Source organism: Colletotrichum destructivum, chromosome 2, assembly GCF_034447905.1.
Source record: "Colletotrichum destructivum chromosome 2, complete sequence".
Taxonomy (NCBI): Eukaryota; Fungi; Ascomycota; class Sordariomycetes; order Glomerellales; family Glomerellaceae; genus Colletotrichum; species Colletotrichum destructivum.
The window spans coordinates 2901449-2928942 of record NC_085897.1 but is presented as its reverse complement, the minus strand read 5'-3'; the positions used below and the strand labels follow the sequence as shown (position 1 = coordinate 2928942).

The window sequence follows — 27494 nt, the reverse complement described above, 5'->3', positions numbered from 1 at the left end:
CGGCGATGGGGAGGGCTTTGAAGGGAACTCGGACCCAGGAGCTGAGACCGCATATCTGCAGCTGCTCAGGGACGCATGCAAGAGCCGTTAGCTGGACGCTCAACCCCTAGGGTCTGGATGGACCAACTGCCGCCTCCTTGGCATCGTCTTCGGGAGAAAGAGAGTTTCTGGTCGTCCTGCTGGCGTGTGCCTCCTGCAGCTGCGATGGGGGAGGCTTTGTTGCAAGGCGACCGGCGAGTCGAGCACTGGGAGGAGGAGAGGAATAGAACCCCCCCGAGGTGGATTGGCGTCTACATGGAAAGATAATGAACGATGGTGAGAAGGTTGACACATTGACATTTACAATTACCCATCGAGAGCAGAGGTCGCAACCGTAGCGTTCAACATGACGTGATGCCTCACTTAAGGACACCGATACAAACAGGTCTGTGAGAGCAAACCCGCGATCGCAATCAAGTTGTCCCCGCAAGGGATAGATCATCGGTGGTGAGACAGACCAGATCGACAGGGCAAAATGGTGTCTTCATGTCAACCTATTTCAAAAACCAAAAACAAGCAGAGGATGAGCCTTGAGTAACCCCCAAAACGTAGGTAAGGCTTGGCATCCCAGGTATGTTTGCTGCCATCGAGACTTTGGAGGCGCTCGGCCCGTCACTAACAAACAATGTTTGGTGGCGTCCTGCTTCAACGGACGCCCGGTCGATGATGCGGGAGAGACACGCGAGAAGAGAGACTCTGAGCGGGGCTGTTTGCCACAACTCCGGCCCGGCGGTCCAAGAGGTGAGAATCGTCCGCGACAGGCTGAGGCCATCTGTCGGCGATGTTGTTGACGACAGAGTGCCCTCGTCTTAGTGTTGTGGCCACCTCAGTCGAAGAGAATTGCCGTTTATGGACCTCTACGTCGGAGATTCGACGTCCCCCCCCCCCCAGTGCGTACAATCCAGGAGGAAATCCGTTGCCAGCAGGATTGGCAGAGCAAACACCCAACCGTGGAACTGGGAAACGAGCGACGTCCCGGCTGAGGCAAGTCGGATTCGGACAATGCAGCCGCTAGAGCAATGTTACGGTCCTGGTGTTGCACTAGTGCCAAGCACCGGGCAGTGTCTTGTAGGGCTCAGGGCTGCGAGCGAGACATTGAGACAAGAGACGACAGTTCTCCCTTGGAAAGCCAACGGTGTCGTCTTTGAGACAGGCTGCGGCCAAATGACCACGCCGGGACTCGGCACAACGGCGGAGCGGCCTAATCTAGAAAAAAGACGAGACACCGTGTTTGGGATTGCTGACGGCATGAGTGTATCTTTGATAAGTTGGTAGAGTTGATGCGGCTCAGTATTGCCGACGTTCACGGTCCAGGATCCTGATTATGGACAACACAGTGTCAGGCATTTGGCAAAAGAGGAACAAGTGGCTAGCCAAAGTCTTTAGACACTTAAGTCTCTCCCAGAACAGTTTGTGTGAGATGGAAGTAGACCTCGTCTACCAACGAGTCCTGGGTGTAATGAATTTGACTTGAGCAGCGAGTAAAGGGCGAAGGGATGGATCTAGCTCCGGGAATGCCCAATGCACAGACCAAGCTCAGACGTGCGGTGGCTGACGGAATTCCGAAATACTTTCGGAGGCGCAATGATTTGGATCTTGGGACATGGGGAATGAGAGCTTGAGAGATAGACGCCTGCTGTGCAGAAGTTACTTCAAGAATGGCTTGAGAAAACATGTAGGGCTCTATGCAGACAGTACTCGCGTTGGTGGCTGAGGGGCGGGAGGGGATTGATTTGCTGCCGAGGGAGTATCATTCTGTACCTTTCCGCAATCGAAACAGAAACGATGGAAAATCTACCCAAAAGTTAAGAAGTGGATGTGTGAAATCGCTTGGATGCCCAAGCTAAGTCGGTGAATAACCACGGGGTGAGACTGATGAAGACTTGTCAAGAGGCGTGACGGGAAGCGTGTGGCTTGTCCACGCCATTCTCAAGGGTTCACTGTCGTGTTTCTGAAACCCAGGGAATGAACACAAGTGCCCGCGAGTGCCCAGTAGAGGGCAAGAAGTTAGTTCGAGTGAAGTCAACGTCGAGTCGTCATATCGTGACATGACTGTCCATCGTGTCGTGAGCCTGGTGGAGAAGAGAAGAGTTGTTAGACGCGGAAGTCCCAAACGTCCAGATGCAGTTGTTTACTTGCTATGCTGACTAAACAAACTGGGATTCGCCTTAGCGCGAACGGAGGCACTCGAGCGGGCCCAGAGGTTTGGCCAGTCTCCACTCTCCGCAGAGCTCTTGGCCAATCAAACCGCGGTTTCAGAGCTTGACCTCTCCCGGGAAAAAAGTTCCAGCCTCGCGCGCCAGTGGAAAGGACGCCTGTGCCCTTTGCCTCACGCGGCAGTCCTCATCTCCATCGCAATCACCCTCTACCCAGTCTCGATTGCCCATCAACTTAGATTAGCTCTGCCACGCCACGAACATTCGCAATCATGAACGGCGACGGCTATTCTCGCGGTAAGTCCATTCGCAATAACATGCTCCATCCATTAGCCCCCTGGTTCTAACATGTGCCTTTCGGGAAGAAGGTCGAGGAAAGGGATCTCGCGACTACCCGGTAAGTCTTGCATACCAACCCACACCTTTCCTACCGAGGCAGCGGCTGACAGAGAGGGGGTAAAAGAGAGATCGCGATGATAGACGCGGCGATAGAGACAGACACCGAGACCGAAGACGTTCCCGTTCGCCCTACGACCGAAGCTCCAGACGTCGCGACGACGAGGACAGCTATGCGACCAGCCGCAGCCATCGCGAGCGTGAGCGAGAGGACAGATACTCTGGCCGTGAGAGACGTGGCGGAGGCGAACGAGAATGGGATCGCGACCGTGGATCCTCCAGACGCGATGCCAGGAGAGACGACGATGATCGCCCGCGGAGAGACCGCGACCCGTACGACGACCGACGCAGAGGCGGACGAGACAGAAACGAGGATGCCGGGTTCGGCCGACGCGAACGCCAGCGGAGCGCGACGCCGCCTCCCAAGAAGAGGGAACCCACGCCTGATCTGACCGACATCACGTCAGTTCTGGAGCGCAAGCGACGTTTGACTCAGTGGGACATCAAACCCCCCGGTTACGAGAATGTCACTGCTGAACAAGCCAAGCTGTCAGGCATGTTCCCTCTGCCCGGTGCTCCCCGCCAGCAGCCCATAGACCCGAGCAAGCTCCAGGCCATCATGAACCAGCCCGGCGGTCAGGTCAACAGTGCGGCTCTGAAGCCGAGCAACTCGCGCCAGGCCAAGCGACTGCTCATCAACAACCTACCCCCCTCGGCGACCGAGGAAAGCATCCAAAGCTTCTTCAACCTGCAGCTGAACGGACTGAACATTATCGAGAGCACCGACCCCTGCACTAGCTGTCAGGTATCGAAGGACAACTCGTTTGCCGTTGTCGAGTTCAGAAACGCATCCGAAGCCACCGTCGCGCTGGCCCTTGACGGAATCTCGATGGAGGCCGATGATGCCACCAATGGGGAAGCAGCCAATCAGGGTCTGTCCATCCGCCGGCCAAAGGACTACATCGTCCCGGCTGTGGTCGATGATGTGCCTTACGAGCCTGGTGTCGTGTCCAACGTCGTTATCGATACGCCAAGCAAGCTCAGCATTGCCAACTTGCCCACCTACCTCTCGGACGAGCAGGTTTCGGAATTGTTGGTGTCCTTTGGTGAGCTCAAGGCGTTTGTCCTTGTTCGCGACAGAAGCACAGAGGAGTCTAGGGTAAGATCTTATTTTCAATTGCATGGCTGTCAAAACCCATACTTACCAACCGTACAGGGAATTGCGTTCTGCGAGTACGTCGACCCTGCGGCCACGGACGTTGCCATCCAGGGCCTCAATGGCATGGATCTTGGCGACAAGAAGCTCAGGGTTCAGAAGGCTAGCGTGGGCGTCACTCAAGTTGCTGGAGTGGAGATGGGCGTCGCCGCCATGTCTATGCTGGCTGGAACAACCTCAACGGAGTCTGGGGAGACCCGTGTCCTGCAGCTTCTCAACATGGTGACGCCTGAGGAGCTGATGGACAATGACGATTATGAAGGTAAAAAGACGCTTCCTGCTCGAGATCGGATGCATACTGACACCTCCAAGAAATCAAGGAAGACGTCCAGGAGGAGTGCTCCAAGTTTGGCAACGTCCTCGACATCAAGATTCCTCGGCCAGTGGGAGGCAGCAGACAGTCTGCCGGCGTTGGCAAGATCTTTGTCAGATTCGAGACTACCGAGTCGGCCAAGAAAGCGCTGCAAGCGCTTGCGGGACGCAAGTTCGCGGACAGAACCGTCGTCACGACCTATTTCCCCGAGGTGAGGATCACCTATTCATCTTATTTTACATACGGCCGTACTGACCTATCTTGCAGGAGAACTTTGAGGTCGGCGCTTGGTGATTGTATTCGGGATGGGCAGCTGGGGAAACAGAAGTGACGGTTGTTGAATGGGACAGGGCTCGGCGGAAAAGAAACTCTAGGCTAGTCATCTTCAGACTGCCTTGTAACCAACCAAAAATGCTGTATCATAATTCCGCGCGGGCTGCCGGGCGAGTCCATCTATGGGGGTGTTTCTAGTCGCTCGGCCGAGGCCAACTTGCGGATGCTCCTTTGAGCAGGCGAGATCGCATAAAGGAAAGGAAGTTTGTAACGTTCTCTGACACTTGACACTGACATGGAACCTTTGGCTTCGCCGTAGACCTAATGACACGACAGGACTGCTCATCGCACCCCGATCTGTTTGACAGGCCGGTTCGTGCTGTAGTTCTCACACGGTAGGCGGACAGGGCACGAGGAAGCGCCTTGTTGTAGTCTAAGATCGCACATAGTGGGAGGAAGCGTGTTTCAAATAATGATGAATTCAATGTGCTACATGATCTATCGCCCGTTGCCTCCAGCCAAGTCTCTTCCATGGAGTTCAATTTCAGCATCGCTTGACGCGTGAATCCATGCATATGAATCGTCTGGTTATTGTAGTCCGACCTTTGGGCATTGTTAGCTTTTCATCCAAGAGATAATAGCGAGCAATGTAATTTGGGATGGTGCAAATATCAGAAGTCCTGTTCATTCATGAAGCCCGAAGGCTTTAAAATAAGAGGTACCAGAAAATAGTGTAAATGGAGGATCATCATTTGGTTCGAGGGGGGGTTTTGATGGTATACACGAAATAGCTTACCTGGAGGAGCTGGCGCAGAAGAGAGAGAGAGATGGAGGTCGCTGCAGCAATATCTGGAAGCCGCAATCTTCTCTCTCTCTTCTGTCCCTCGGTTTGCAGAGAGATGAGGTTGAGGGAGGAGTGAAAATCTTCAAGCTTGCGGAGCTTGATGTAAGCAAATACGTGCACGGACCAGAGAAGAGGCTTGTATGCACGGGCATCTCAACCCACCCCAGCGGGTCTGCCGCCCGAAATTTTCTCGACCAGTCCCAGACCAGCCAGGACGCTGGAGACACAAATGAGCAGCAGCAATCGTTCCAGCGCTGAGGTGCCCTAATTAAGCGAGGATTTGCCGGCCTCGCACACGCACCGCCCGTCGACCGAGTCCAGCCCAGGGCCTCCCGCAACATATCGCTTTTTCCGATCGTGAACTTTTTTCCCTCTCCCATTTTCCAAAGCCGACCAGCGACCGACTGACCCCCTTCGTCTCCAGCCGACAACAAACCACCAACACCGTCAAAATGGGCCGTCTTCACTCCAAGGGAAAGGGTATCTCCGCCTCTGCGGTCCCCTACTCGCGCAACCCCCCTTCGTGGCTCAAGACCACCCCCGAGCAGGTCGTTGACCAGATCTGCAAGCTGGCCAAGAAGGGCGCCACCCCTTCCCAGATCGGTGTCATCCTCCGTGACTCCCACGGTGTTGCCCAGGTCCGCGTTGTCACCGGTAAGTTCAGGATTCACACTATGGCCGTAATGGCTCGAATTTGAAGAATTGTGCGACTGACAAATTTTCTTCGCTCCAGGCAACCGCATTCTCCGCATCCTCAAGTCCAACGGTACGACCCCAGTTAGATGAACACGACGAGCGGCGACACACACGATGTCGAGAATACCCAAAATTCGTCCGCGAGGAGCAATCCTCTTTACCGCATTTAATGCGCCTCTGCTTGGTCTAGGCTGACAGAGAGATTGATGAACAGGCCTTGCCCCCGATATCCCTGAGGACCTGTACATGCTCATCAAGAAGGTATGTCACAATTCCTTTTTTTGGGGTTGCTTTTTCGGCAGCGCTTGCTTGACCTGGATTCTTCAAGAGGAGGACGGCGTACTGACCACGACACCACAGGCTGTTGCCGTCCGCAAGCACCTTGAGCGCAACCGCAAGGACAAGGACTCCAAGTTCCGCCTGATTCTCATCGAGTCCCGTATCCACCGTCTTGCCCGCTACTACAAGACCGTCGGTGTCCTCCCCCCCACCTGGAGATACGAGTCCGCCACCGCCTCCACCATCGTTTCTTAAGCGCGCCAGCCCGGACGTCGCTATCACGAATGGAAAAGGTCGTCGCATTGACGCGGTGGATTCTGGTCATGGAGTTGGGGTATTAGGAAATGTGCATTTAGAGCTCCGATGCCAGCTCTCTAGGCCCGGTGGCCGCACGGGTTCAGCCGCGGAGGAAGGGAGCACACACCAAAAAGTTTCTTCCCAACATGTCACTTGAAAGAAGTAGACAAACCATACCAAAAAGAAGAGGAAATTCCTTCCCCACGGCAACGCCCTAGCATCCTGTTGTTTTTTGTGCGGGGTTTTTATGAGATATCAAAAAGTTATGAAGAAGCGTGGTATCAAATATCGTCATCATCATGACCTCCAGAGGCGCAATGCTCTCACGAAAAGGACTGGGGGAAAAACGACTTTTTTCTGCCTCCTAAACGCCCAGCCTAAAGCCATAAGCCACTGAAAATGCCAAAAGTGCGTGTTTGCCGCCAACGTCCATGTATGATAGCCAGCCGAGCTCAAGCTCCCGCGTTCCTCTTCCACATGTAAGTCACATCGGTGTTCGCTGCAGCGGCTTTTAGCCAGAGGGCTCGCCTCGCTTGCGGGATTCTTCAAGCAGGAAGTCGCCCAAGACCTTGAGGGGATTCTTCGGCCTGGAACCAACCATGTCAGCCTTAGTCCTTGCTTCCTCCTACAGGCCGAACCCACCGTTGGGCTGGTGATACTTACTGGTTCTTGCCAATGATCTTCATTCCCTCGAGGAGGACGGCGCTCACGTGGCTGTTGATGTACTTCCGGGCGGTGTCGCCGTGCTCGACCGCCTGGTTGGGGAGGTTCGCGGGGTGCGGGTCGGGGTGAGCCGAGCCAGCGCGGGAGCCAGCCTCGCCGTTGAGGTTGCGGCTGGGCGTACCGGTTCGGCCGGGCGCCGGGCTGGGGGCGCCTGGGGCTGCCTGCGGCATTGGAGCGGGAGACTGTGTGAATATCGCGTCAGCGCGCCCCCACAACAGAAGGTATAATCGCAGGAGTCCCTACAGAAACCGGCTCGACGGCGGCGGCGTCGGTCATGGCAATGTCACGGCTGACGGCATCGGCCGACGCGGTCGCGGGAACGGGAGGCATCGTGGGTTCTGATGTCGTCGTCGTCGTCGTCGTCGGTGCCGTGGATTCTTGCGTGGTTGGGTCGGCTGCGGTCGGTTCGATCGGTTCTGTTGCGGTTGGGTTGGACATTGTGAAATGAAAGAGAGGGAAGAAAATCGAGCTAAATAGATGGTCGATGCAAAAAATGTAGAGAGATTATCAACGACTAAGCAGCTGACCGGGGCAGGGTGCTTGGGCGAGAGCAGCTACTGTGGGCTTGACTGCGATACGTTGGCGAGTTCTTGGTTCTTGCTGGCTGTGAAGTTTGCGCTGGGACAGGCACGATACACAAAGGCTTTGGGCGGAAGCAGAAACCAATCCGGCAAGGAACAGGCTGGAATGATTTGTAGAGTCAGACAGTGCAACAAGGAAGCTTATAGGGATGAGCCTGTCGTTCGATTTTTCTTGTCAATGGATTGCGACAGCAAAGAAGGCAGGTCCGTAGCTTGGGGCGCTGGTTGCCCGCAAAGATTCACAGGCCCGCCAAAGCAGCTCGCCGAGCTCATTTACGCGGGGTCACATGACGTCGCGTTGCGAAATGCGCTTTTCCCCCTGCGGCTGCCTGTCCTCTTCGCGTCTCCATCTCTGACGCCACGAAGGCGAAACTTCTTATACTGGCCTCCCCAGTTGCCGTGCACTAGCACAACGAGTCATCCCTCTACGATGTCGGACTCTTTTGACCTCAATGATGGATGCCTTCGTACAGCGGCTACCGCGCCCAAGGCCACCCACCCCGTCGAGGTCTCCCTCAAGATCGTCGCCTCTCGGTGAAAGACCCGCCAAGAAGATCAAGGTCGAGATCCGGGATAGCGACTGTGAAGACGATGAGAGTGATGTAAAACTAGCAGAAGAAGATGCCGACACTTCTGGAATTACCGTCAACGATGTCTCGGATGAAGAGGGCAAAGGCAGTCTCAGTACCCGGCAAACCGACATCGAGAGTACTCTACCGCCTATCCATGCGGACAAGGAAGCAATTGAAGAGTACGAATTGATGAAGAGCTCCCAGGCCGGCGCTCCTGACGACGAGGAGAAACCAGTCACGTCAAATCGTCAATGGGTTCGGGGCAAGAGCTCCATCTACGTGGATGCGTTCAACCTCGCGTTGGAAACCGTCTTGGCTGATGAATCTCATCTCTTCGACGCCAAAGAACGCACCGTCTTCGAGAAGTGGGAGAGCCTTGACTATGAGGCCCAGTATCTGTACGTTGGGTCTGAATTTTCCTGCTTTCCTCGGCTAATGACCTTGCAAGTTACGTTCGACTGTTTCTGCGCAAGACATCGGCTTGGCATCGTCAAGACCGGCTGGGTTACTATAGTGATATCTCGGACCCCGAGGCGGCCATCGAGTCACTCCAGAAACCGAGAGTCCTTCCAGAGGTTGAGGCCACCAAGGAAAGCAACCCAGTCGAGGGCATTGAGCTGGAAGAGTTCAGCCTAGGCGACACATTCACCTTCGCCGATGCTTCGGAGGAGCATATCACTACTATCGAGGAGGCTGCTTCCTTGCTAAGCCTGGACGAGCTCAAAGATCTTGCCAAAGAGGCCAAGTTCCAGGGGCGAAATAAGGCTGATCTGGTAAAAGCGCTCTGCCGAACAGGGCACCAGCAGACCGGTCTCTTCGCGCATGGACTTCATAGATCTGGTAGCGGAGCATCCCAGACTTCCCGAGGCCTGATGAGGCATGGTCACGACACACCTCCACCACTCAACCGGCAGGAGTCGAATCAGACGCAGCATTTCCTGGACAAAATCAGGGACATCACTGGACCATGTATCAGACTTTCGCCGCTGACGTACAAGCTTTTCGAGAGGGTGCATCTGGTATTCTATCGCTCGACGGAATGGACCGAAAAGTCACTCACGGCGATCATCCTTGCCAGCATCGCACGCCGCAACTACCCCGAGTATATCGTCTGCCGAAGCACTAATATCTTCGTCACGCGCAAGCATGTGCTTGAATTCGAGTCAGCACTTCGAGTGGAAGCTGAAGTCGACCAGATCCTCGAGTTCAATGGATCGCCGGGCGAAGCAGGGTTTCGCAAGGTTGTGGACATCTTCGATCGAGTCTACCCTCGGTGGAAGGTCCTTCTGGCCGAGGAACAGGTAAAAGAGAAGAAAGTTTATGAGGAGGGCGAGGGCGCCTACCTAAGAAGATTTACTCCGGTCCACTCATACACTCGCATCGTCCACAAAGCCGCAGCCGTGTTTGGGCGACTGAAGGATCACGAACGCGAGCATGCCATCCTCACAGAGCTTCTGGATCAGCACCTGTTCCACCCAGCGCGACGAGGCAGTTGGTATCAGCGCAAGGCTCTGCTCGAGGAGCATTACATGCATGCACTCGATGACAACGCGGTGTCTGTCGACCCTGACGTTCAGAAGAAGCATTGGAAGCGAATTGCCGCGACGACGTGTGAAACAGGTCTCGAAGACAAAGATTGCCATCTGATCTATCACTACGATTTGCAAAAACGTCTCGTCAAGCTCGAGAAACAACTCCGCATACCTCGTCGTTTACAGCATGATTTTGGGCACGTTCGTCTTCAGAAGCCTGTGGAGCATACGGTTGAGGGCATACAGTTGAAGAGAGATGACCGACAAGGCAAGAACGGCCGCCAGGCAAGCACCAAGACCATCTGGGTCGATGAGCTAGAAGCCGGCGGCGAATGCAGTGTTGAGGAGATGTGCCTGAGCTGGTATCGCGACCAGGGATACAAGGGCTACCACGCCGAGGGGGGCATTGTCCGCACTTTGTTCGCCTATCTCTTCTACGACATTCTGTTTCTCTACATCCCGAATGTGTTCCAGACGGCGTATCAGACATGTCCGTTGGACCTGCACACCGATTCGTTTTACCCGACTCGCATGTCCGAGATCAACCATCGGCTGGTTGATATCGCAAACGGCGGTGCGGAGAAAATCATCCGCGAGATCGACACTAGAGAGCGCGAACGGCGCACGTGTGTCATCGGCCTGAACTGGGACTACGACATCGAGGATCTTGTGGAACTCGTCGGCTGCTTCAACGGGGGCGCACTGGCGGCCCTCTGCAAGGTGATGGCACAGGAGTACCGGCAGCGGGGCGGAGGCCTGCCGGACCTAATACTTTGGCGGACGGAGCCAGCAAAGGAATGCATGTTCGCTGAGGTCAAGAGCGCCAACGACCGGCTCAGCGACACGCAGCGATTGTGGATCCATGTCCTGACGGGAGCAGGCGTCAAGGTGGTTCTCTGCAACGCTGTGGCCAAAGAAGTCAGAGAAGTTGATTGAGGGCTCGTGTTGACCTCATAACACTCGGACAGCCTGAGATATCCAGGTTCAATTTCAAGAAGATCATTTCGGGAGTCCGCATGGTGCTACGAGAAGCGGAGATTACTGCGATCTGGCGCTTCGCTTGCCAGGATGGGAAGGCAAGCAGCGCTTCGAATCCGGGTTTTCTCGATACTGAAGCTCCCCGCGGTGGTCGGTACCTTAACACTAGGATCAGACCAGTGCTCTCTCTCTCTCACCGCACTCACAGGCAGAGTGCCGAAATACGACGTTGAGTGTTGCCAAAAATAGGACGTCATCTTCAATCCCCTCATCCCGCATGGAAGCCTGGCCTTGGAAGGATGAAAGAAGACTTTGAAACGGCGGAGCTGCCCCTGAAAGCCGCCCCTAGGATCTGGTTGAGATCACCGGCCGAGGGATCACAGCACTTGGTCACAAGATACGGACAGCTTTTGCACATGATTGGCAGTCTCGAGGTACTGTTTCAATCTGAGCATTTGACAATCTGTCGAGGGCCTTGGCTTTCGTTTCAGGGCGGCCAGGGATCAGAAATAGAGGCGCGGGGACATGCTAAATCTGGCATCAGATTCGGAGCCATCCAGCCAGAAGCAACTCCGGGACGGCAGGGTTCTGTTTTGGGCCGGAGATTTTCTGGATACCATGCAGCCAACCATGCAGAACCAATCAGGAAATGGAACTTTGGAGGAGCCCAGAGGAGGTTGGGCAGAAGCTGGCGGCGTTGTGCTGGGCGAAGCAGAACGGGGGTGGTGCTACCTCATCAAACATTGGATTGCAGTGTTTTCTGTTATTCTTCTCGTGCTATCAATGCTGCACTTTCGGCGAGGGTCATCACACTTACGGTTGGTTTAGCATTTGGTTCAGTGCCTGCTTGGGCTGATGGGTTGTGGCCTAGACATGCGTCCAAAGCAGCAGCTAACGTACGGGACGAGCATGCCGTGTGTAGTGCCGTTTGATGGCTCTCTTGAATCCCCTCACCGCCAGATCAGATGCGAGAAGTCGACACAGCAACCAACCAGCATGAGTCGCACCATCAGCAGAGGACATCCATCCGGGACTGAGAATGACCGGCATTGCCCTTCTCTCAAGCCTGCTCAACAACATGCCTTCTTGCCGCACGTCTCTTCGCAAGGACACACATCCCGGCTACTGAACCGAGAAAAAGAAAGAGAAGGAAAAAAAAAAAGACTGGACGGCGCTGGCCAAGTGACTCGACTTGCAACTTTTGCGACGGGTGACTCTGCATCAAGGGTCAAGAAACAAAGTTACAACGCTTCGCCTGGCCCACACAAGCACGCCGGCGCTTAACCAACCGACCAATCTGGTTCCTCCTCACTCGCCGTTGGTGATGGTTCTGACGGGAACCGGGACACCGCGGCCCCCCTGGTCCCCGGTTCCGGCCAATCACGCCCCGGGCGCCGCTGAGGACAGGCGCTTAGCAAAGTGAGGTGACTGGGGGGGGGGGGGTTCCTCAATGGCTTCACTCCATACGCTACTAGCCTACCATACAACCCCCATGCAGCGCCCGGGATACCGGGTCATACCATGACCGAATCCAGTATGGCGTCTCTGGCCGCTTTTACTGGCCACACTCCTAACTTCTCTTCTCTCTTACTGGCCTCCTCGGTCGGCTGGGCCTGCTGGGTACTTTTCCCTGCTTCGACGACACGCCCTCGACTGCGTCTGCTTGTTGATTTTTTCCCATCACGGCATCGGAGGCGGATGGTCTCTGATCTGAGCGGCGAACCTGCAAGAGGTCGGACTCTGAGAAACGCAACAACGCGCGTGCACGCGCTCACGCCCACGCCGCTGGGGGTGTATACAACCCATCATGGACCCCAATCACTCTTGGCCCGGATTTCCTCCAAAGTGATGGAAAGGCTAAGCGGACCACCACTGTGGAGGGGAAGGAGGAGGAGGAGGAATAGCTTGGAGAGGGACACGGGACATGGGTGCAGCCTTTCTACACTTCAGTCATCACGCATCACCATCACCGCCCATCGTGACTGCAGCACCGGCACGCTGCAACACCTGCTAGCAGCACGAAGGATGAACGACGGCGGCGGCGGCATGCTCTATAGCCCAGCCCTCGGTCTGTGAAATGGCGATGACGGACTCATCGTCGCCGAGTGCCCCTCCCGCCCGTCCAGTCATACATGGCTGCCGGGTGCTAGTATGCGGCCTTCATCACCCCCCCTCCCCTTTCCCCCTCCAGTTCGACTGCACCATTAAGCCAGGTTTTTCACCCACACTCAACCGCCGGAGATCGACCACTGCATATATCGACCCTTCATGGCTTCCCTGCTGGGTATGCCATTTCATGGGGCAGAAGGCACTGAGACGGATGGGAATGATGGGGAGGGAGGGAGGGCGACGGGATGGCATGCCAACCCAAAACTTTGTCCGTCTCGATATGGAACTGAGAGATCAGACATACATACGTACAGCTATGACTGGCGGCTTTGCAACAGATTATCCTTAACTCACCTTTTCAAGAACTCCTCCCAGCTCTCGATGCCGGCCTGCCGTTCTGGGGCGTCCGTCTGTCCGTGTCGCCGCGGCTCTCTGGCAAGCCACTCGAGATCGGCTCCCCTCCATGCAAGGAACGAAGAACAAGATTATATTTTATCTCAACTTCTTTAGTCTGGGGCGTCACCTCTCCCTCGCCACGTTCGCACTATCTGTCTTTCTGTATGTCTTGTCTGTCTGCCTGTATGTCTGTATGTATGTCTGTCTGTCCGTCCATCTATGCGTTGTTTCCACGTCGATTTCATCCGGCCAACCACCACCGCGACCTGGGGGTTTTTTTTTTTTTCATTCTCTTTTCTTCCTCTAGTGGGGAAGGAGGGCGACCGGGCCACAATAACAAACCCTCCGTGACGTGACCCGCGATGTGCAGGCCGCATCAAAGGCCGCGCTGCACGAGAACGCTGGCCGTGGAACGATAAACAAATAAACAAGCCCCCCCCCCCTCTTCTTTCCGTACATGCATCTCGCATCTCGCATCACGTACCCACCAGGGTTATCAGTGATGGTGTTGAGAAGGGTTCACTGCGTTTGAGGTGGTCAAGTGATCGGCCCCCCCCCCCCCCCCCCCCGGGGTTCTTCAGTTGAGCAGCAAACGAACGTTTGCCAGATGATTGTATACACACAGTATGCTTGGTATTATGGATGATGCTGTGTTACCGGGTAGATAAAAGTCCGTCTTTGCTCGTTGCTATCGAGCTTCTTTCCTACGCGCCCTCCAGAGTCTCCCGGGGAAGCTTGAAAACACAGGACGTATTCCAGCCCCTGGGACCTCCAATAATTCAAGTCGGCTCCACCCTCCTCCCCCCAAATGATTCCTGGTATCGAACATGAGCATCGTAGAGCCGCCAAAGAACTCCGTTTAGGACCCTCCCCTCCCAAACTCCTCTTTCCCCGTTGCGGGTAAGGGAGGGGGCGGCCAGTAGATGGTTGCAACAAAAAAACAAATCCAAGTCGCTTTCCTCCCTCGCAAGATGTCCTACCTCCCCGCGAAACCAATTGCAGATCCCGCCCGCCCTTAGCTGTTCGCCTGTCGATCCATGGTGCGCGCCGATGACGTGTGCTGATATTGCTGTGCGTTAAAAGTCATGTCGTTGTTGAGATGTGCCTCGGTGGGAAGAGCCTGCTTCATCGCCACATGTTCTCCTTCTCGTTTTTTTCTTCAATATGGCGCTAGGCCTAGGTCATCAGATGGTGTTGAGGTTGAGTGTTGGGTGTTGAATGTCAGCTCGAGGAGATGATGGTGGTGATGATGAATGGCGATGGTAACGGTTGATGGTAGAAGAAAATAAAGATCGGCCCATGTAAAAGCCGAATAGCGTGTTAGGTGTCAGTTTGATAAAGAGCAGAGTCGCTTGCTTCCGGTCCGCGGATTCATTCCACCTTCCTCCTCTTGCCCTTTGGCGCGGGGTTCATCCTCGGCGTGTAAGTTACCGTCCGCGTGACGACCTCGCGGATGTGACGTACGCTCGTCCTCGATGGCTTCTTGGCGTCATTCAGCCTCTTGGCCTTCAGGGCCGCGTCCCAGTCGAACACCGAGTGGAAGGATCTGGCGCTGAAGGGTGACCGCGCGCTCATGGGCGAGTCCACATGGGATACCGCCGGCGAGGGCGGGATTTTGAGGCTCGGGAAAGAGTTTGCGCCGGTGGGGGGCGCCGACATTGGCAGTTGTGTGAACGGGCTTGGTGGGATAGCCGGCGCGGTGGCCGGGGCCTTGTGCTCGTGCTCATGTTCACACTTGCAGGAGACATCTGTCTGCTCGCTGGTTGCCGTCGAGGGCAGCGAGTCTGGCGTGGACTCGGGCGTGGACTCGGGCGTGGTTTCTCCCGATGTCGAAGGTTTGAAGGCGGCTGGGGAGTTGAGGGACATGTGCTTCAGGAAATCCGTGTAGGCCGTGGGCGGGCTGATGGGCGTCTTGATGGGGAGGTCCCGGCAGGACATGGGCCTGGCCGAGAGCGGAGTTGAGGCCGAGAAGATGGTCTCGGAAGGAAAGGTGCTGGTAACAGGCGTGGCCAGTTGGGCCAACTTGGGTCTGTTGGCAGGCATGGCGGTGACTTGAGGGCGAAGAAGAGACGGAGAAAGGGTGCGAGGTAGTAGCGAGTGTGTGCGAGAGGAGAGAGATATGCCCAGTCAACTGAATGACTCTGACTCGTGAGTGCGTGCCTGTGTGTGTACGAGAGAGAGAGAGAAGGAGAGAGGAAGAGGAGAAAGTCAAACTGCCCACAAGCTGCAGAGACAAGTCGCCTGGGGAGAAAAGGGAGAGAGAGGGCCGGCAGTTGTGAGGGTGGGAGGACGTTATATTGTTTCGGAGTGAGAACAGAATGGGCGCTTGTGGTGGATGTAGTGTAAGTGAGCCGGGAAGAGGACCTCAGGCTGAGGTTAAGCTCTGACGGCGGCAAGGAAAATGGAAGGTTTGTAGGAAGCTGATGTGCTCTCCCGGAAGTTTGGTCTGGGGTTGCTGGGGTGGGTTGAACAGGTGGGCACAATAGCGAGTCACTGCTATTCGCCGGCAGGAGGCAGATGGATATCAAGTCTGTACCCAGGTACGAATAGGTAAGTGTTCGTAGTCGGCAGGCTGGACGAGGGGAGGGGCAGAGCAGCAGGGGGAGGGGCGCGAAGGGGGCGTGCGGTGACGAGATGCCGCAGACGGACAAGGGGGGGGGGGGGGGGGGGTGGGCGGTTGACAACTCGACTGGGTCAATAACACAAGATCAGAGCCTGCAGCAGATGGCCGCGGTAGCGCGTGAAGGATCCTGTAAGGTAAAGAGGAGTCGTGATGTGTCGGTGACGGCGGGTACGGATGGTCCAACGAGAATCAAGCAGTGGCGCGCGGTGGAAGCGTCGAGGCTCGAGGGAGTCGAGGAGGAGGAGGGCGGGAGACACGAACAGCAGCGCGAACGTGTTTGTTGGCGGGTACGGGACTGTACGTGGGAGTCGCGAGACTGGATGAGCCTTGGGGGAGGGGGGTTCTCTGTAAAGCGGCAAGGGAATAGCGGGCAGAAGTGCTGGGATTGGCCGTGGGCGCTGCCGAACAAGCGACGATTCTACTCGCTGCGCGGGCGCGTGTGGTGTGTGGTGTTCACTGCCTTAGTGCGTGCTGAGCCTGCTGCAGGAGACAGAGACAGCGAAGCAGAGACTGGACGGAGGACCGGGGGGTTGAACAGGTTGCTGTAGCTAATTTGCCTCTGGTGTCGTCTCTGTAGTGGGCGAATCGGCACGTTGCATGCCAAAAGAAAGCGGGCAAAATCCGAAGGGTTTTTATTCACACAGCAGCAGTTGACCTTCTTCCCCGTTTGGTTTCTGGTAACCGGGGCACGAAACAGCGGCTTGCGTTGGGCAGATGGCTGGAATCGCCGTTTGTCCCGTCTCACGGTCGTTGGATGTCCTCGTGGCCTCTCGCCCAGGATGTGTGATGAAACCGAGTCTTCCAAACGGACCGGGTCCAAGGTGATTGGGCAGCAATTTTTCTTTTTTTTCTCTCTTCTTCTTTTTCTTGTTCAAAAACCAGACAAGATGGATGGGCAGCTAGTGGCTGTACTGCGATGATGATGTCGTTTTGTGCGGACTGTCTTGTCTGTCTCGTCAAGTAGGATTGGATGGATGACCGGCACAGGTACCCAGCAGCCCGTAGTGTAATTCGTAATCGCCCAGTCGATGTCGAGTATTCCAAGCCCCGAGGTTACGAATACTCGCAGGACCAAGTGGATGTAATGTGCCGTCGAAGTGGAGAGGACCGCAGAGCCAGCGCGGAGCGGGACGGTGGTAGATTCGACCAAGACAGAATGCGGCAGAGAAGCAAAGAAAAAGCCAAGTCAACTAAACTCAATGGTGAAGCTACGCGGGCTAGCAAGAGTCAAGACGGCAGTGGGCACAGGTCCGGCGTGTAGAGGCCGCGCGATTGCTTGGACCGAAGGTCGAATTGGCGTCGTGATTGGCTCTCGGGAAGGCGGCGTGGGCAGGCAGGGTGGGTAGCAAGTAGTACTGTATCTGTAGACTTTGAGGCGAGGTGAGGTGTCGTGCAGTTGCGGGCTGCCCGTCGCTGGGTCCAACGGGGGCTGCTTATGGGCGCTAGAAACAACAGGCAGGGTGCGCCGTGGACCGTAGCCAGTGAAAGGCGGAAAACGGGCAGTGGGAACACAAAGAGTTGACCGGGGGAGGGCCGGGGCAGCCGTTCGGACGGGGTTCCGCGGTTGACCTTGACTATTCTTAGCGGCGTGGTTCTGTGATTGGACGCTGGCCGACGGCGCTTCCTCACCTGCGAATCCCTACGTCGTCCACCGGATGTTGCAGAAGGCTCGTCTGCTGGGAAGATGTGTCGAGAGGTGGTGATTAGGGTGATGCGTGGCAAGGTGAAGCGGGAATCCCGTTGGACGACGAAGAATTCCGAAGCTAGCAAAGACGGGAGGCACAGGAATCTGTGCTGCCGAGGGCGAGGGCTGTTGAGGATCCGATGACGATGCAGTTGTGGCGAAGAGGGAGGAAGCAGAGACGGAGGAGAAAAAGTAGCCGTCATGCAACGCAATATACAGCAAATACAACGAACGACCTTCTGACGCGGGGACAATCGGCGTGTGACCGGAGCGGGGCCGGGCGGAGATGTCCTGACTACCAAATAGGGAGGGAAGGAGGGAACCAAGAGGATGACCGATAGAAGGGGGAAAGAGCGGGAGGACGAAGAGAACGAGAACGAGAACTGGCAGGTGCGATACGACTGCGACACGACTGCGACTGAATGGGAAGGAGAAGGAAGAAAAAAGAAAGAAGGGAAGCAAGCGCCAGGCTCGCGACTTCTTGTTTGGGATTCGAGTGACGAAGAGGGAAGGAACTGAGTTGAACTGAGCTGACTTGAGTCACAGGTCGCTCTTTGTCGCCATCGTCGTTGGATTCAACCACGACTTTATTTCACTTCATTTCCTCCTCTTTCATCTTAATCCATGCTAATCTCTTCCCTTTTTTTTTCTTTTTTTCTCTCTTCTTCTTCCGTTTCCCTTTCTTCGGGTCTCTTCCTCTATTTTCGACCACGCCTTCGAATGCTCCAATCTTCCTCCTGCTTCACTCAGCGCGCGGCACCGCTCGGCGTCTCGACTCTCGACCCTCGACCCTCGACCCTCGACCACCGACGCTTCCTCGGTCAACCTGAGCCTGTCTTCTGTTCTGCCCTCCCCTCAACCCCCATCGCAGGATGGCCGGCGTTCCTATTTCCAGCCCACCTGGCCCGGCAACGGAAGGCTGTCCACATGCCAGAGCGCGCGCCATGTGACGCACAGCAGCCCTTGGACCCGGCCGCCGTCGTGCCGTTGGCCGTCAGCGACTGGGAGTATTGCCGACCCATGCGAGCAATCTGCCCGTCGTAGCCCGGACGCAACGTCGGCCATCTCTCTCTCTCTCTCTCTCTCTCTTTTTCTCTGCCTTGAGTTGATACACGATTACCCCGGCCTCGGTCCTACAGCGCGCGCCTCTAACCTGCGTGTACGAGGATAGGCCCCGGCCTGGCCTCTCTCTCCCTCGCCATCATCTCCGTGTCAAGTAGACTTGGGCGGGATGAACATTGACTAGGCCCTATTCCACCTGTGATACTTCCCCCTATCCATCTCGGCTCATTTAGCCCTTTTGGTCACTAGGTATCCTCCAGCTTCTTCTTCTTGTTTTCGTGCAGCCCGAGCCGCTGGAACGGCCACAAGCGCCGTTCAGAATTTCTTCCAACCGTCAAGCTTGATCAACTCCCTCTTCGCGCCTGTTTTAGAAACGACGGCGGCTGGTGGGCTGGGTTGATGCCTTTCAGCAAATGTGTCTCAATGGTTTCTCTACCAAGAGCATATGTTTTTGCTGCTGCGCCTTCAGCCTCGTTGGCAACCGAAACTGTACCTGATACAGCTGAGAAGAGTACCGTGGTTTCGCCACATGTGTCTATGTATTGGCTGGCGCTGCTCGACGTGCTGTTTGGTTGCTCTTCAGGGGAACCGGCATTGGACACACAAGACACAATCAGGTGGTCCTCATGAGGAATCTTGTTTCATCCAACTCCCTCTAGGCCCATCTTCTGATAGAAAAAGGGGGCAATTGAATATGTCTTCTGGTAGGAAGACACGAGGGCCTCACGCCCTGGCTTTCGTGTCTAACATGCCGACTCTTGCTCTTGCTCTTCGATCGATCTACGAGGGCGGCAGCGATGCATCCTGGCACCACCATTTGCAGAGCCCAGATAAAAGCAGCTCGAATATCGTTTTGGATTGACTCGAACGAGAACGCCATTTCCTACCTGTCGCCTATTGTCGTATGCGGTACCTTACGTGCGGGTGCAGACGTGTTCCGGCGGCAACACCGAATAAGCAACCATGTAAGTGACTGTATCCTCCTTGAGAAAGACTCGTAGTTTGCCGCCACGTAATAAAAGCAGCAATACAACATTTCTTCTCTTCAGAGGTTCCTCGGTCTTTGTCTCACGAAATAACGTCCGCTTGTAGCCAATGCCAAGGACAAGGGTAGCCTCCGTTGTCGCACGTCTCGACTTCAAGCTCTCTCTGCCCGTCTTTGGTTTATGCATATGCGACTTGAATCCATGATAAATCCGTCAGGCGTTTCTTTATTAAACCAAGCCTTCTACAGCGGCGGTCTGTTCTGGGTCTGCACTCCCACCGTTGGACGTCGACAAGCGCTGCCCAAGCACTCGTAGGAATCGACGGTCAGGGGAGAGAATCCTTCGCGCCTCTTTCCCATGCAGTCCTCCTTGAAATGGGAATTTCATTCGCCCAAACACTCGCGCGGAAGCAAACATGTTTCTCAACAACCTATAAGACGTCGACAGTCGCGACGGCCAACGAGCCCGGAGGGCGACGATGGCTTTCATTGTCGGCTATGCAGCCACATAATCTCGTCAACTGCTGCCGTGAGGCGCGGGTGTCTCGTGTCAGTCTTCTTGTGGCCTTTTCGATTGCGAGGAGAGGTCATTATTGGTGCGTCTTTGAGGTTGGTTGTTGTCGGTCCGTTGGAACTTGATGTTAGACGCGGCGTGCATGGGCAAAAGAGGTAAGAGCATGGGTTCAGGGCCCCAAGAACATGAACTTGAGATACGACTCTAGTACGCCTCGGAACTTGCGTCTCTTGACAGGTGTCTTGGAGGATCGCGTTTGGGATACCCATGGCGAAACTCGCAGATGGTTTTTCACTCGCTCCGAAAGTTGGACGGACGCCCCTGGCGCGAATCACCCAGCTCAGCAAGACCGAATGCTCGACTGGCCCTCTTGCATCGGAGCGGCGAAGTGAACGTCAATGGCCCAGGCGGAACATCATGAACTTAGGCAAAGTAAGCCATGAAAAGCCCGAATACTCGGTCTGTTATATGCTTCTTGGACACTGATAAGGTCCCATGGTGCAGTTTGATTTTACGAGCTCGACAGCTGCAGGTCAAGCCTGATTCTTATTGAAACTCACGGTTTTACCGTTTCGATTACTGAATTCTTCCTACTTTGTATCCAAGCCATCCGCGTCAACCATGTTGACCATTGCCTGATGACACATTACTCCCTCAGACGCGGTGCTCGGCATCGCTCTGATACTGCCTCTTATCCTCGTTCTCCCCGTGAGAAACCAAAGCCTCGGTCTTCTCGCTGACGGCCGCGGGAGGAGGGGCGGCGGCGTCGTCGCCGTCGAAGATGACGGCCATCTGCTCCAGCGTGTGGCCGCGGGTCTCGGGGTAGGTGAAGAAGACGGTGAGCCACAGCAGGGCGAGCATGACGATGAAGACGATGTAGTACTTCCAGTGGATGGCCTCGAGGGCGATGGGGTTGACAAAGGTGTTGATGAAGATGGCGACGACGGTGGAGCACCAGGTGACGGTGAGGCCGCGGGAGCGGAGTCCGAACTGCCAGATTTCGCAGGGGTAGGCCGTCAAGAACGGGGTCCTGTGTATGTGAGTATGATATTCCCTTTATGACTGGCGGGTGGGGGAAAGAACTTACATGGCTATGTCGTAGCCGGCGAAGAAGATAAAGAGAAACGGGATGACGGCTAGGCCCATGCTTGCTGAGCCGGACTCGGCGAAGGACGCGCTGAGGCCGGTGATGATGATGAAGCTGGCCAGCATGACGCTCGCCGAGGTCAGGAACAGGAAGCGGCGGCCGAGGCGGTCGACGCTCGTCGCGGCGGCGATGGCCCACAGCAGGTTCCAGACGTTCAGACAGGCCGAGATGAGGGTCTGGTCCGTGACGGACTGGACACCAATGGAGTCGAGGATGAGGGGGAGGTAGTAGGAGACGACTCCGTTACCGGCTGGGAGGCGGGATCGTCAGTATCAGATAGTCAGGTAGCCCTTTTGACCGGAGTTTGAGGCATGTTTGGAAGAGAGAAGAATAGGAGGCGATTGCTTACCCCACTGAGCAAAGATACCGAGACTGACGGAGATGAAGAGGCGGTGACGGTTCCCCGGGGTCTTGATCATGTCGGCGTAGGAGGCGCTGGAGGAGGCCTCTTTCTCGGCGTTGATGGTGGCCTGAATCTCGACGACCTGGTAGGTCACGAGCGAGTCGTTCCGGTCGCCACCGGCGTGATGTTCGGCGAGGATGGCGGTGGCCTCGTCGACGCGTCCGACGCTGATGAGCCAGCGCGGGCTCTCGGGCGCCAGGAGGAAGCCGGGCAGCGCCACGAAGGGCAGGACGATCTGGATGAGGACGGGGACGCGCCAGCACCAGTCCGAGGGGATGTCGCGGCAGGCGAAGGTGACCCAGCCGCAGAGGGTTCCGCCAAAGTACCCTACGAGTTTGTTAACCTACGACAGATGTCGCACGGAGGACCCCCCCCCAAAGAGAGGCGAAGGGGGACTTACATCCGACCATGAAGAGGGCGTTGGCGATGGACCGCTGCTTCGGGTGGGCGATCTCGTTGATGAGCAGCGGGGCGGAGTTGCCGAGCCACGAGGCGGCGATGCCGATGAAGAGGCGCGAGTAGGTGAAGGTCACCTCGTTCTGGGCGGCGGTCTGCATGACGACGCCGAGGATGAGGAAGAGGTAGCCGAGGTAGATGCCCGGCTTGCGGCCGTAGCGGCCGGAGGACCAGGCGGCGACGGGGAAGGCGATGCCGTTGCCGAGCCAGTAGATTCCCGTGATCCAGCCGAGGTAGGCGCCCGAGGGGTTCTCCATGAAGGTGTTCCATCGCGGCAGGGCCAGGAGGCCGCCCATGATGGAACCATCGTAGCCGTTGGCGGAGGCTGTTGCAAGAATGCCAAGGTTAGCGGCGAAAAAGGTTTTTTTTTAGAGGTTTCCAGAGGGCTGGAAGGGAAAGAGGACTACGCACAGAACAAGACCATGGACAGAGTGATGAAGTTGAGCTTCCGGAGGTGGGCGTGCTTATACCACGGCAGGCCGTCGCCGGGGAGGGCGGCCAGCTCTTGGACCGGTTTACCCATGATGACTTTGACTTTCGCGGGTGGTTTTGTTGGTAGTTTCTGGCAACAAGAAATAGGGGGGGTTTTGAAAGAGTCTCTCCCGGGGCCGCCAAGGGGCTACTGTAGATATCGACGCACGAAGTTGTCTAGACTCTTGAGTCTCTTTTGGAGATATCGTAGTTCAACAGTCCGTCACATCACACAAACCCGGGGCAGGGGGAAGGGGGGGAGAAGAGCAAGGTCTATATACAGCCGCCGTACAGAGACTAGAAGCTGAAGAGCGGTTCGCCAGACAAAGAAGACTACCGGGGGAAAAGGAAAAAAAAAAATAAAAGCCCCCCTAGAGTGGATCGTTGAATCCCAATGCCCCGGTCGTGGTCGTCGCGTGTTTGTCCAGAACGTGTGGGAACAAACGGAGGTCACCCGGGAACACCAGATAGCTAGTTAGCTAGAGGCGGCCCCCATGGAGAAGAGGCAATATCGCGGGGGCCCATACGACCCACATTGGGAGGAAAACATGGGAGAAACCGGGGGGGAATGCAAGTTGTGTGTGTGTGTGTGTGTGTGTGTGTGTGTGTGTGGTTGAGACTTTGAGTTGAGAGTTGAAAAGGATGGATACTTGGGGGACAGGGCGGAGAATTGAGTCAGTTGACGATGTTGTTGATGTGGAAACCGAGGCGGAGAATTACAACACACACACACACACACACACACCACTTGACTTGTGGCTCGGAGGAACTTAATTAACAGTTAGTAACTTGGTTAACAGTTGGTAACTTGACTTAACATTAACTTGGCCAACTAACAGCGACCAACATTGGCATGATGCATGACTCGATTCGCTTGGCTTGTAGAATGCTCCGCGCTCTCACCTCTTTTTACCCCCGCCATGCCTCCAAGTCAAAGAGTTGTTCGTCTTCCCGGCCGCCTCCTATTTCTCCGCCTCGAAGAAGCCTATCTTCTTTTTCTCCCCCTCACCCCCTCGTTAAAACTGTAACCGGGGCGCATCGACTTACCCCCCCCCCCCCCCCCCCCCCCCCGCACGATCCTCATTTTGGTTGTGTAGAGTTCCCATGAACTCGACTTGACCTACGTCATGCCCAATCTTCGACGATGCCCATCTTTTCTTTTTGCGCGCCGTGTGGACCGGAACCCCCGCGCGGTCGAGCTCTGAAGTGAAAGAGCTTGCGGGAGGAGACTTATATCCCCGCGCTGCGAAGAGGATTAAAGAGACGGGCCCGTTGATCGTCGAGATCTCTTCTCTCCCCTTTCAACCCTCAGACTCTTTGCTGTCCCTGAGACGCTGTTTAGAGTGTACTTGAATCTGTTTCGTGTTACTTGCTTTCTCTAGGTTGTCTCTCTCTTTCTCTCGTTCTCTCTATTTGAACAAACACACACACATACACACACACACACATACACACATACACTTTCCCTTTCTCTCGGCTGATATTCTTGACTTCCACAATGGACGTCGAAGCGCTGATTGAGCAACTCACGTTGGAGGAGAAGGTGTCCCTCACAGCCGGTATGTCCTTCGCAGCCAATTGCCCCCTTAGAAACACATCTCTGACACAGAAAACCCCAGGCGTAAACTGGTGGCACACGGCGACGATCGAGCGCCTGGGGATCAAGCCGATCCGGCTCTCGGACGGCCCCAACGGCGTGCGAGGCACCCGCTTCTTCGACAGCACACCCTCGGCGTGCCTCCCGTGCGGGACGGCCATCGGCGCGACCTTTGACGTCGACCTCGTCCACCGCCTCGGCCAGCTGCTGGCTGACGAGGCGCACGCCAAGGGCGCCCACGTCCTGCTCGGGCCGACCATCAACACGCAGCGCGGGCCCCTCGGCGGGCGCGGCTTCGAGTCGTACTCGGAGGACCCCGTGCTGTCGGGCATCCTCGCCGGGCACTACGTCCGGGGCGTGCAGGAGTCGGGCGTGTCGGCGACGCTGAAGCACTTCGTCTGCAACGACCTCGAGAGCGAGCGCATGGCGGTCAACGCGCTGGTGACGGACCGGGCGATGCGCGAGATCTACCTGCTGCCCTTCATGATCGCCATCGAGATGGGCCGGCCGCGGGCCATCATGACGGCGTACAACAAGGTCAACGGCGTCCACGCGGCCGAGAGCAAGGCGATCCTGCAGGACATCCTGCGCGGCGAGTGGGGGTGGGACGGGCTCGTCATGAGCGACTGGTTCGGCACGTACAGCACCGCCGAGGCCATCAAGGCCGGCCTCGACCTCGAGATGCCCGGGCCGAGCCGGTGGCGCGCCGGCGCCCTGTCGCACGCCATCATGTCCAACAAGGTGAAGGTCGCGGAGCTCGACGCCGCCGTGCGCAACGTGCTCCGGCTGGTCAAGCACAGCCTCGAGAACACGTCGATCCCGCCCAACGCGCCCGAGACCGAGGCCGACACGCCCGCGCACGCCGCCCTCCTGCGCGAGGCCGCCGCCAAGTCGCTCGTCCTCCTGAAGAACGAGGGCGGCATCCTGCCGTTCGACCGCGCCAAGACCGTCGCCGTCATCGGGCCTAACGCCAACATCGCCACCTACTGCGGCGGCGGCAGCGCGGGGCTCCGGGCCTACCGCGCCGTCACGCCGCTCGAGGGCGTTAGGTCTCTTTTCGGCGAAGGTGGCGACGGCAATGGCAACGGCAAAGTCTTCTTCTCCCAGGGCGCGTACGGCCACCAGTCCCTGCCGCTGCTCGGCAAGGCCCTGACGACGCCCGACGGCAAGCAAAAGGGCTTCGTGCTGAGGATCTACAACGACCCGCCGCCCAAGGCCACGGAGCGGGCGGCGGACGGCCGGAGCGCGCTCGAGGAGCGGGTGCTGGACGACGCCAACATCTGGTTCGTCGACTACGAGAACGCCGAGCTCGCGCCCGTGTGGTGGGCCGAGACGGAGGGCGTTCTCGTGCCCGAGAGGTCGGGCGAGTGGGACTTTGGGCTGTCGGTGCACGGCACGGGCGAGCTGTACATCGACGGCGAGCTCGTCGTGTCCAACGTGGAGGACCAGCGGCTGGGGAGCAGCTTCCTCGGGTGCGGCACGGTGGAGGAGGTCGGCAGCAAGAGGCTGGAGGCCGGGCGGTCGTACCGGGTGCTGGTGCGGTTCGGGTGCTCGGCGACGACGAAGCTGAAGGCGTCGGGCACCGTCGACTTCGGCCAGGGCGGCGTGCGGTTCAGCGGGTGCCCGAGGCTGGAGCCGGCGGCGGCGATCCGGGAGGCCGTCGAGGTGGCCAGGAGCGCCGACCAGGTCGTCGTCTGCACGGGGCTCAGCGGCGAGTGGGAGTCGGAGGGGTTCGACAGGACGACGATGGCGCTGCCGCCCGGCACGGACGACCTCGTGGCGGCGGTGCTGGCGGCGAACCCGAACACGGCGGTCGTCGTGCAGAGCGGCACGCCGGTGGCGATGCCGTGGATCGACCGGGCCGGCGCCGTGCTGCACGCGTGGTTCGGCGGCAACGAGGCCGGCAACGGCATCGCGGACGTGCTCTTTGGAGAGGTGAACCCGGTAGGTGACCCCCTATTCCTTTGTCCTATGATCCGAGAAAAACCGAAGACGGTAAAGAAAGGACAGAAAGAAAGAAGTCACGTCGCTAACAAAGATATCTTGCGCGGCACAGGCCGGAAAGCTCCCCCTCACGATGCCGCGCCGGGTGGCCGACAACCCGGCGGCCCTCAGCTTCCGCTCCGACAACGGCCGCGTGCTCTACAGCGAGGACGTCTACGTCGGCTACCGGTGGTACGACACGCTCGACGTCGAGCCCCTGTTCCCCTTTGGGCACGGCCTGTCGTACACGACGTTTGAGGTCTCGGATCTCGAGGTGTTTGAGGCTCCGGCCAAGGAGGCCAACGGACACATCAATGGGCATACAAACGGACACACCAACGCAAGCGACACCCTCGTCGTCCGCGCCAGGATCACCAACACGGGCTCCCGCGCGGGCGCCGAGGTGGTGCAGGTCTACGTAACGCCGGCGGCGCCGACGCCGCTGACGAGCTCGACGCGCGACACCATCACGCGGCCGGCCAAGGAGATGAAGGGCTTCGCCAGGGTGTCGCTCGAGGCCGGGGCCAGCGGCACGGCCGAGGTGGCGCTGGACGTGCTGCGGGCGACGAGCTACTGGAGCGAGATGGAGGACTGCTGGCGCAGCGACGCCGGGACGTACGGCGTCCTCGTCGGGACGAGCAGCCGCGGGCGGTTCCTGGAGGAGACGGTCGTCGTGGAGAAGACGAGGAGGTGGAAGGGTCTCCGCGCGTAAGGAGGGGGATGGACGCATCGATGGAGATGTAGATGTGGAAGCAGAAAGTAGAAAGTAGACAGGGCAGGGCAGGGCAGGGCGGGCGACATGGACGGGTTAATAGCATCATGAAACACTCAACATGTAGGTAAATAGGGTGGGAACTGGCTGCGAGGACGTGGCCAAGTACAAATCACGACTAATGAAGCAGAAATAGTAGTGCTCATGATTGGGAGTGATCCAGTATAAGTGACTGGTCGTTCTGGATAGTTGAGGAGGTCTTGTGAAGTAAGGCACATTTCTTTTTGAAGAAACAACGTTATGGAACCTTACAACCATCCTTGTCGATCGAGGTCGGGCCCAGATGAAGTTTCCTCTTATACAGTCCTTTCAGGAATGGATTCTAAAGTTGGTCTAGGGAGTGTATTAAAACGAAGCGTAGAGCCGGCTCTTCTGTTTTACAGTCTTCGCCAAACCA

General features: G+C 56.9%; 9 protein-coding genes across 9 annotated transcripts; 5 read left to right on the top strand and 4 right to left on the bottom strand.

Annotated features, from left to right (window-relative positions):
• Nucleotides 1-1796: 1796 nt before the first annotated feature.
• On the bottom strand, nt 1797-2106 carry CDEST_03120 (uncharacterized protein). The gene has a single exon (XM_062919279.1). It carries the CDS (start codon nt 2087-2089, stop codon nt 1883-1885), a length of 207 nt encoding a protein of 68 aa, XP_062775330.1. The 5' UTR covers nt 2090-2106; the 3' UTR covers nt 1797-1882.
• Nucleotides 2107-2349: 243 nt separating this feature from the next.
• Nucleotides 2350-4672, top strand: CDEST_03119 (Putative RNA recognition motif domain, U2 snRNP auxilliary factor, large subunit, splicing factor). The gene is made up of 6 exons (XM_062919278.1): nt 2350-2492; nt 2564-2592; nt 2659-3750; nt 3808-4069; nt 4120-4331; nt 4388-4672. Exons 1-6 carry the CDS (start codon nt 2468-2470, stop codon nt 4412-4414), a joined length of 1647 nt encoding a protein of 548 aa, XP_062775329.1. The 5' UTR covers nt 2350-2467; the 3' UTR covers nt 4415-4672.
• Nucleotides 4673-5584: 912 nt separating this feature from the next.
• CDEST_03118 (Putative small ribosomal subunit protein uS15) lies at nt 5585-6817 on the top strand. Its single transcript, XM_062919277.1, has 4 exons — nt 5585-5891; nt 5971-6003; nt 6148-6194; nt 6294-6817. Exons 1-4 carry the CDS (start codon nt 5690-5692, stop codon nt 6465-6467), a joined length of 456 nt encoding a protein of 151 aa, XP_062775328.1. The 5' UTR covers nt 5585-5689; the 3' UTR covers nt 6468-6817.
• Nucleotide 6818: 1 nt separating this feature from the next.
• CDEST_03117 (uncharacterized protein) lies at nt 6819-8032 on the bottom strand. The gene is made up of 3 exons (XM_062919276.1): nt 7476-8032; nt 7173-7414; nt 6819-7096 (listed from the first exon to the last, which is right to left on the bottom strand). The coding sequence occupies exons 1-3, from the start codon at nt 7668-7670 to the stop codon at nt 7021-7023; spliced, it is 513 nt and encodes a 170-aa protein (XP_062775327.1). The 5' UTR covers nt 7671-8032; the 3' UTR covers nt 6819-7020.
• A 142-nt stretch (nt 8033-8174) lies between these two features.
• CDEST_03116 (Putative tRNA endonuclease-like domain superfamily, VRR-NUC domain, fanconi-associated nuclease 1) lies at nt 8175-10888 on the top strand. Its single transcript, XM_062919275.1, has 2 exons — nt 8175-8783; nt 8834-10888. Exons 1-2 carry the CDS (start codon nt 8266-8268, stop codon nt 10851-10853), a joined length of 2538 nt encoding a protein of 845 aa, XP_062775326.1. The 5' UTR covers nt 8175-8265; the 3' UTR covers nt 10854-10888.
• A 1855-nt stretch (nt 10889-12743) lies between these two features.
• Nucleotides 12744-12971, top strand: CDEST_03115 (uncharacterized protein; the record flags this gene model as incomplete). Its single annotated transcript, XM_062919274.1, has 1 exon — nt 12744-12971. The coding sequence occupies one exon, from the start codon at nt 12744-12746 to the stop codon at nt 12969-12971; it is 228 nt and encodes a 75-aa protein (XP_062775325.1).
• A 1590-nt stretch (nt 12972-14561) lies between these two features.
• CDEST_03114 (uncharacterized protein) lies at nt 14562-15775 on the bottom strand. Its single transcript, XM_062919273.1, has one exon. It carries the CDS (start codon nt 15441-15443, stop codon nt 14772-14774), a length of 672 nt encoding a protein of 223 aa, XP_062775324.1. The 5' UTR covers nt 15444-15775; the 3' UTR covers nt 14562-14771.
• A 5022-nt stretch (nt 15776-20797) lies between these two features.
• Nucleotides 20798-23102, bottom strand: CDEST_03113 (Putative major facilitator, sugar transporter, major facilitator superfamily). Its single transcript, XM_062919272.1, has 5 exons — nt 22686-23102; nt 22219-22599; nt 21765-22145; nt 21356-21665; nt 20798-21298 (listed from the first exon to the last, which is right to left on the bottom strand). The coding sequence occupies exons 1-5, from the start codon at nt 22795-22797 to the stop codon at nt 20923-20925; spliced, it is 1560 nt and encodes a 519-aa protein (XP_062775323.1). The 5' UTR covers nt 22798-23102; the 3' UTR covers nt 20798-20922.
• A 950-nt stretch (nt 23103-24052) lies between these two features.
• On the top strand, nt 24053-27037 carry CDEST_03112 (Putative glycoside hydrolase, family 3, glycoside hydrolase family 3 domain, immunoglobulin; the record flags this gene model as incomplete). The annotated part of the gene is made up of 3 exons (XM_062919271.1): nt 24053-24304; nt 24365-26337; nt 26399-27037. Exons 1-3 carry the CDS (start codon nt 24244-24246, stop codon nt 27035-27037), a joined length of 2673 nt encoding a protein of 890 aa, XP_062775322.1. The 5' UTR covers nt 24053-24243.
• Nucleotides 27038-27494: the final 457 nt, after the last annotated feature.

Coding starts and splice junctions, on each gene's coding strand:
- CDEST_03118 (XM_062919277.1), top strand. CDS start 5,690: ATGGGCCGTCTTCACTCCAAGGGAAAGGGTATCTCCGCCTCTGCGGTC. Junction 6,004..6,147: donor CCGCATCCTCAAGTCCAACG/GTACGACCCCAG, acceptor ATTGATGAACAG/GCCTTGCCCCCGATATCCCT. Junction 6,195..6,293: donor TGTACATGCTCATCAAGAAG/GTATGTCACAAT, acceptor ACGACACCACAG/GCTGTTGCCGTCCGCAAGCA.
- CDEST_03117 (XM_062919276.1), bottom strand. CDS start 7,670: ATGTCCAACCCAACCGCAACAGAACCGATCGAACCGACCGCAGCCGAC. Junction 7,415..7,475: donor CCGCCGTCGAGCCGGTTTCT/GTAGGGACTCCT, acceptor ATATTCACACAG/TCTCCCGCTCCAATGCCGCA. Junction 7,097..7,172: donor AAGATCATTGGCAAGAACCA/GTAAGTATCACC, acceptor GGTTGGTTCCAG/GCCGAAGAATCCCCTCAAGG.
- CDEST_03119 (XM_062919278.1), top strand. CDS start 2,468: ATGAACGGCGACGGCTATTCTCGCG. Junction 4,070..4,119: donor GGACAATGACGATTATGAAG/GTAAAAAGACGC, acceptor GACACCTCCAAG/AAATCAAGGAAGACGTCCAG. Junction 4,332..4,387: donor TCACGACCTATTTCCCCGAG/GTGAGGATCACC, acceptor CCTATCTTGCAG/GAGAACTTTGAGGTCGGCGC.
- CDEST_03114 (XM_062919273.1), bottom strand. CDS start 15,443: ATGCCTGCCAACAGACCCAAGTTGGCCCAACTGGCCACGCCTGTTACC.
- CDEST_03120 (XM_062919279.1), bottom strand. CDS start 2,089: ATGTCACGATATGACGACTCGACGTTGACTTCACTCGAACTAACTTCT.
- CDEST_03113 (XM_062919272.1), bottom strand. CDS start 22,797: ATGGGTAAACCGGTCCAAGAGCTGGCCGCCCTCCCCGGCGACGGCCTG. Junction 22,146..22,218: donor CGCCCTCTTCATGGTCGGAT/GTAAGTCCCCCT, acceptor ACAAACTCGTAG/GGTACTTTGGCGGAACCCTC. Junction 21,666..21,764: donor CGGTATCTTTGCTCAGTGGG/GTAAGCAATCGC, acceptor CCCGCCTCCCAG/CCGGTAACGGAGTCGTCTCC.
- CDEST_03116 (XM_062919275.1), top strand. CDS start 8,266: ATGATGGATGCCTTCGTACAGCGGCTACCGCGCCCAAGGCCACCCACC. Junction 8,784..8,833: donor GACTATGAGGCCCAGTATCT/GTACGTTGGGTC, acceptor TGACCTTGCAAG/TTACGTTCGACTGTTTCTGC.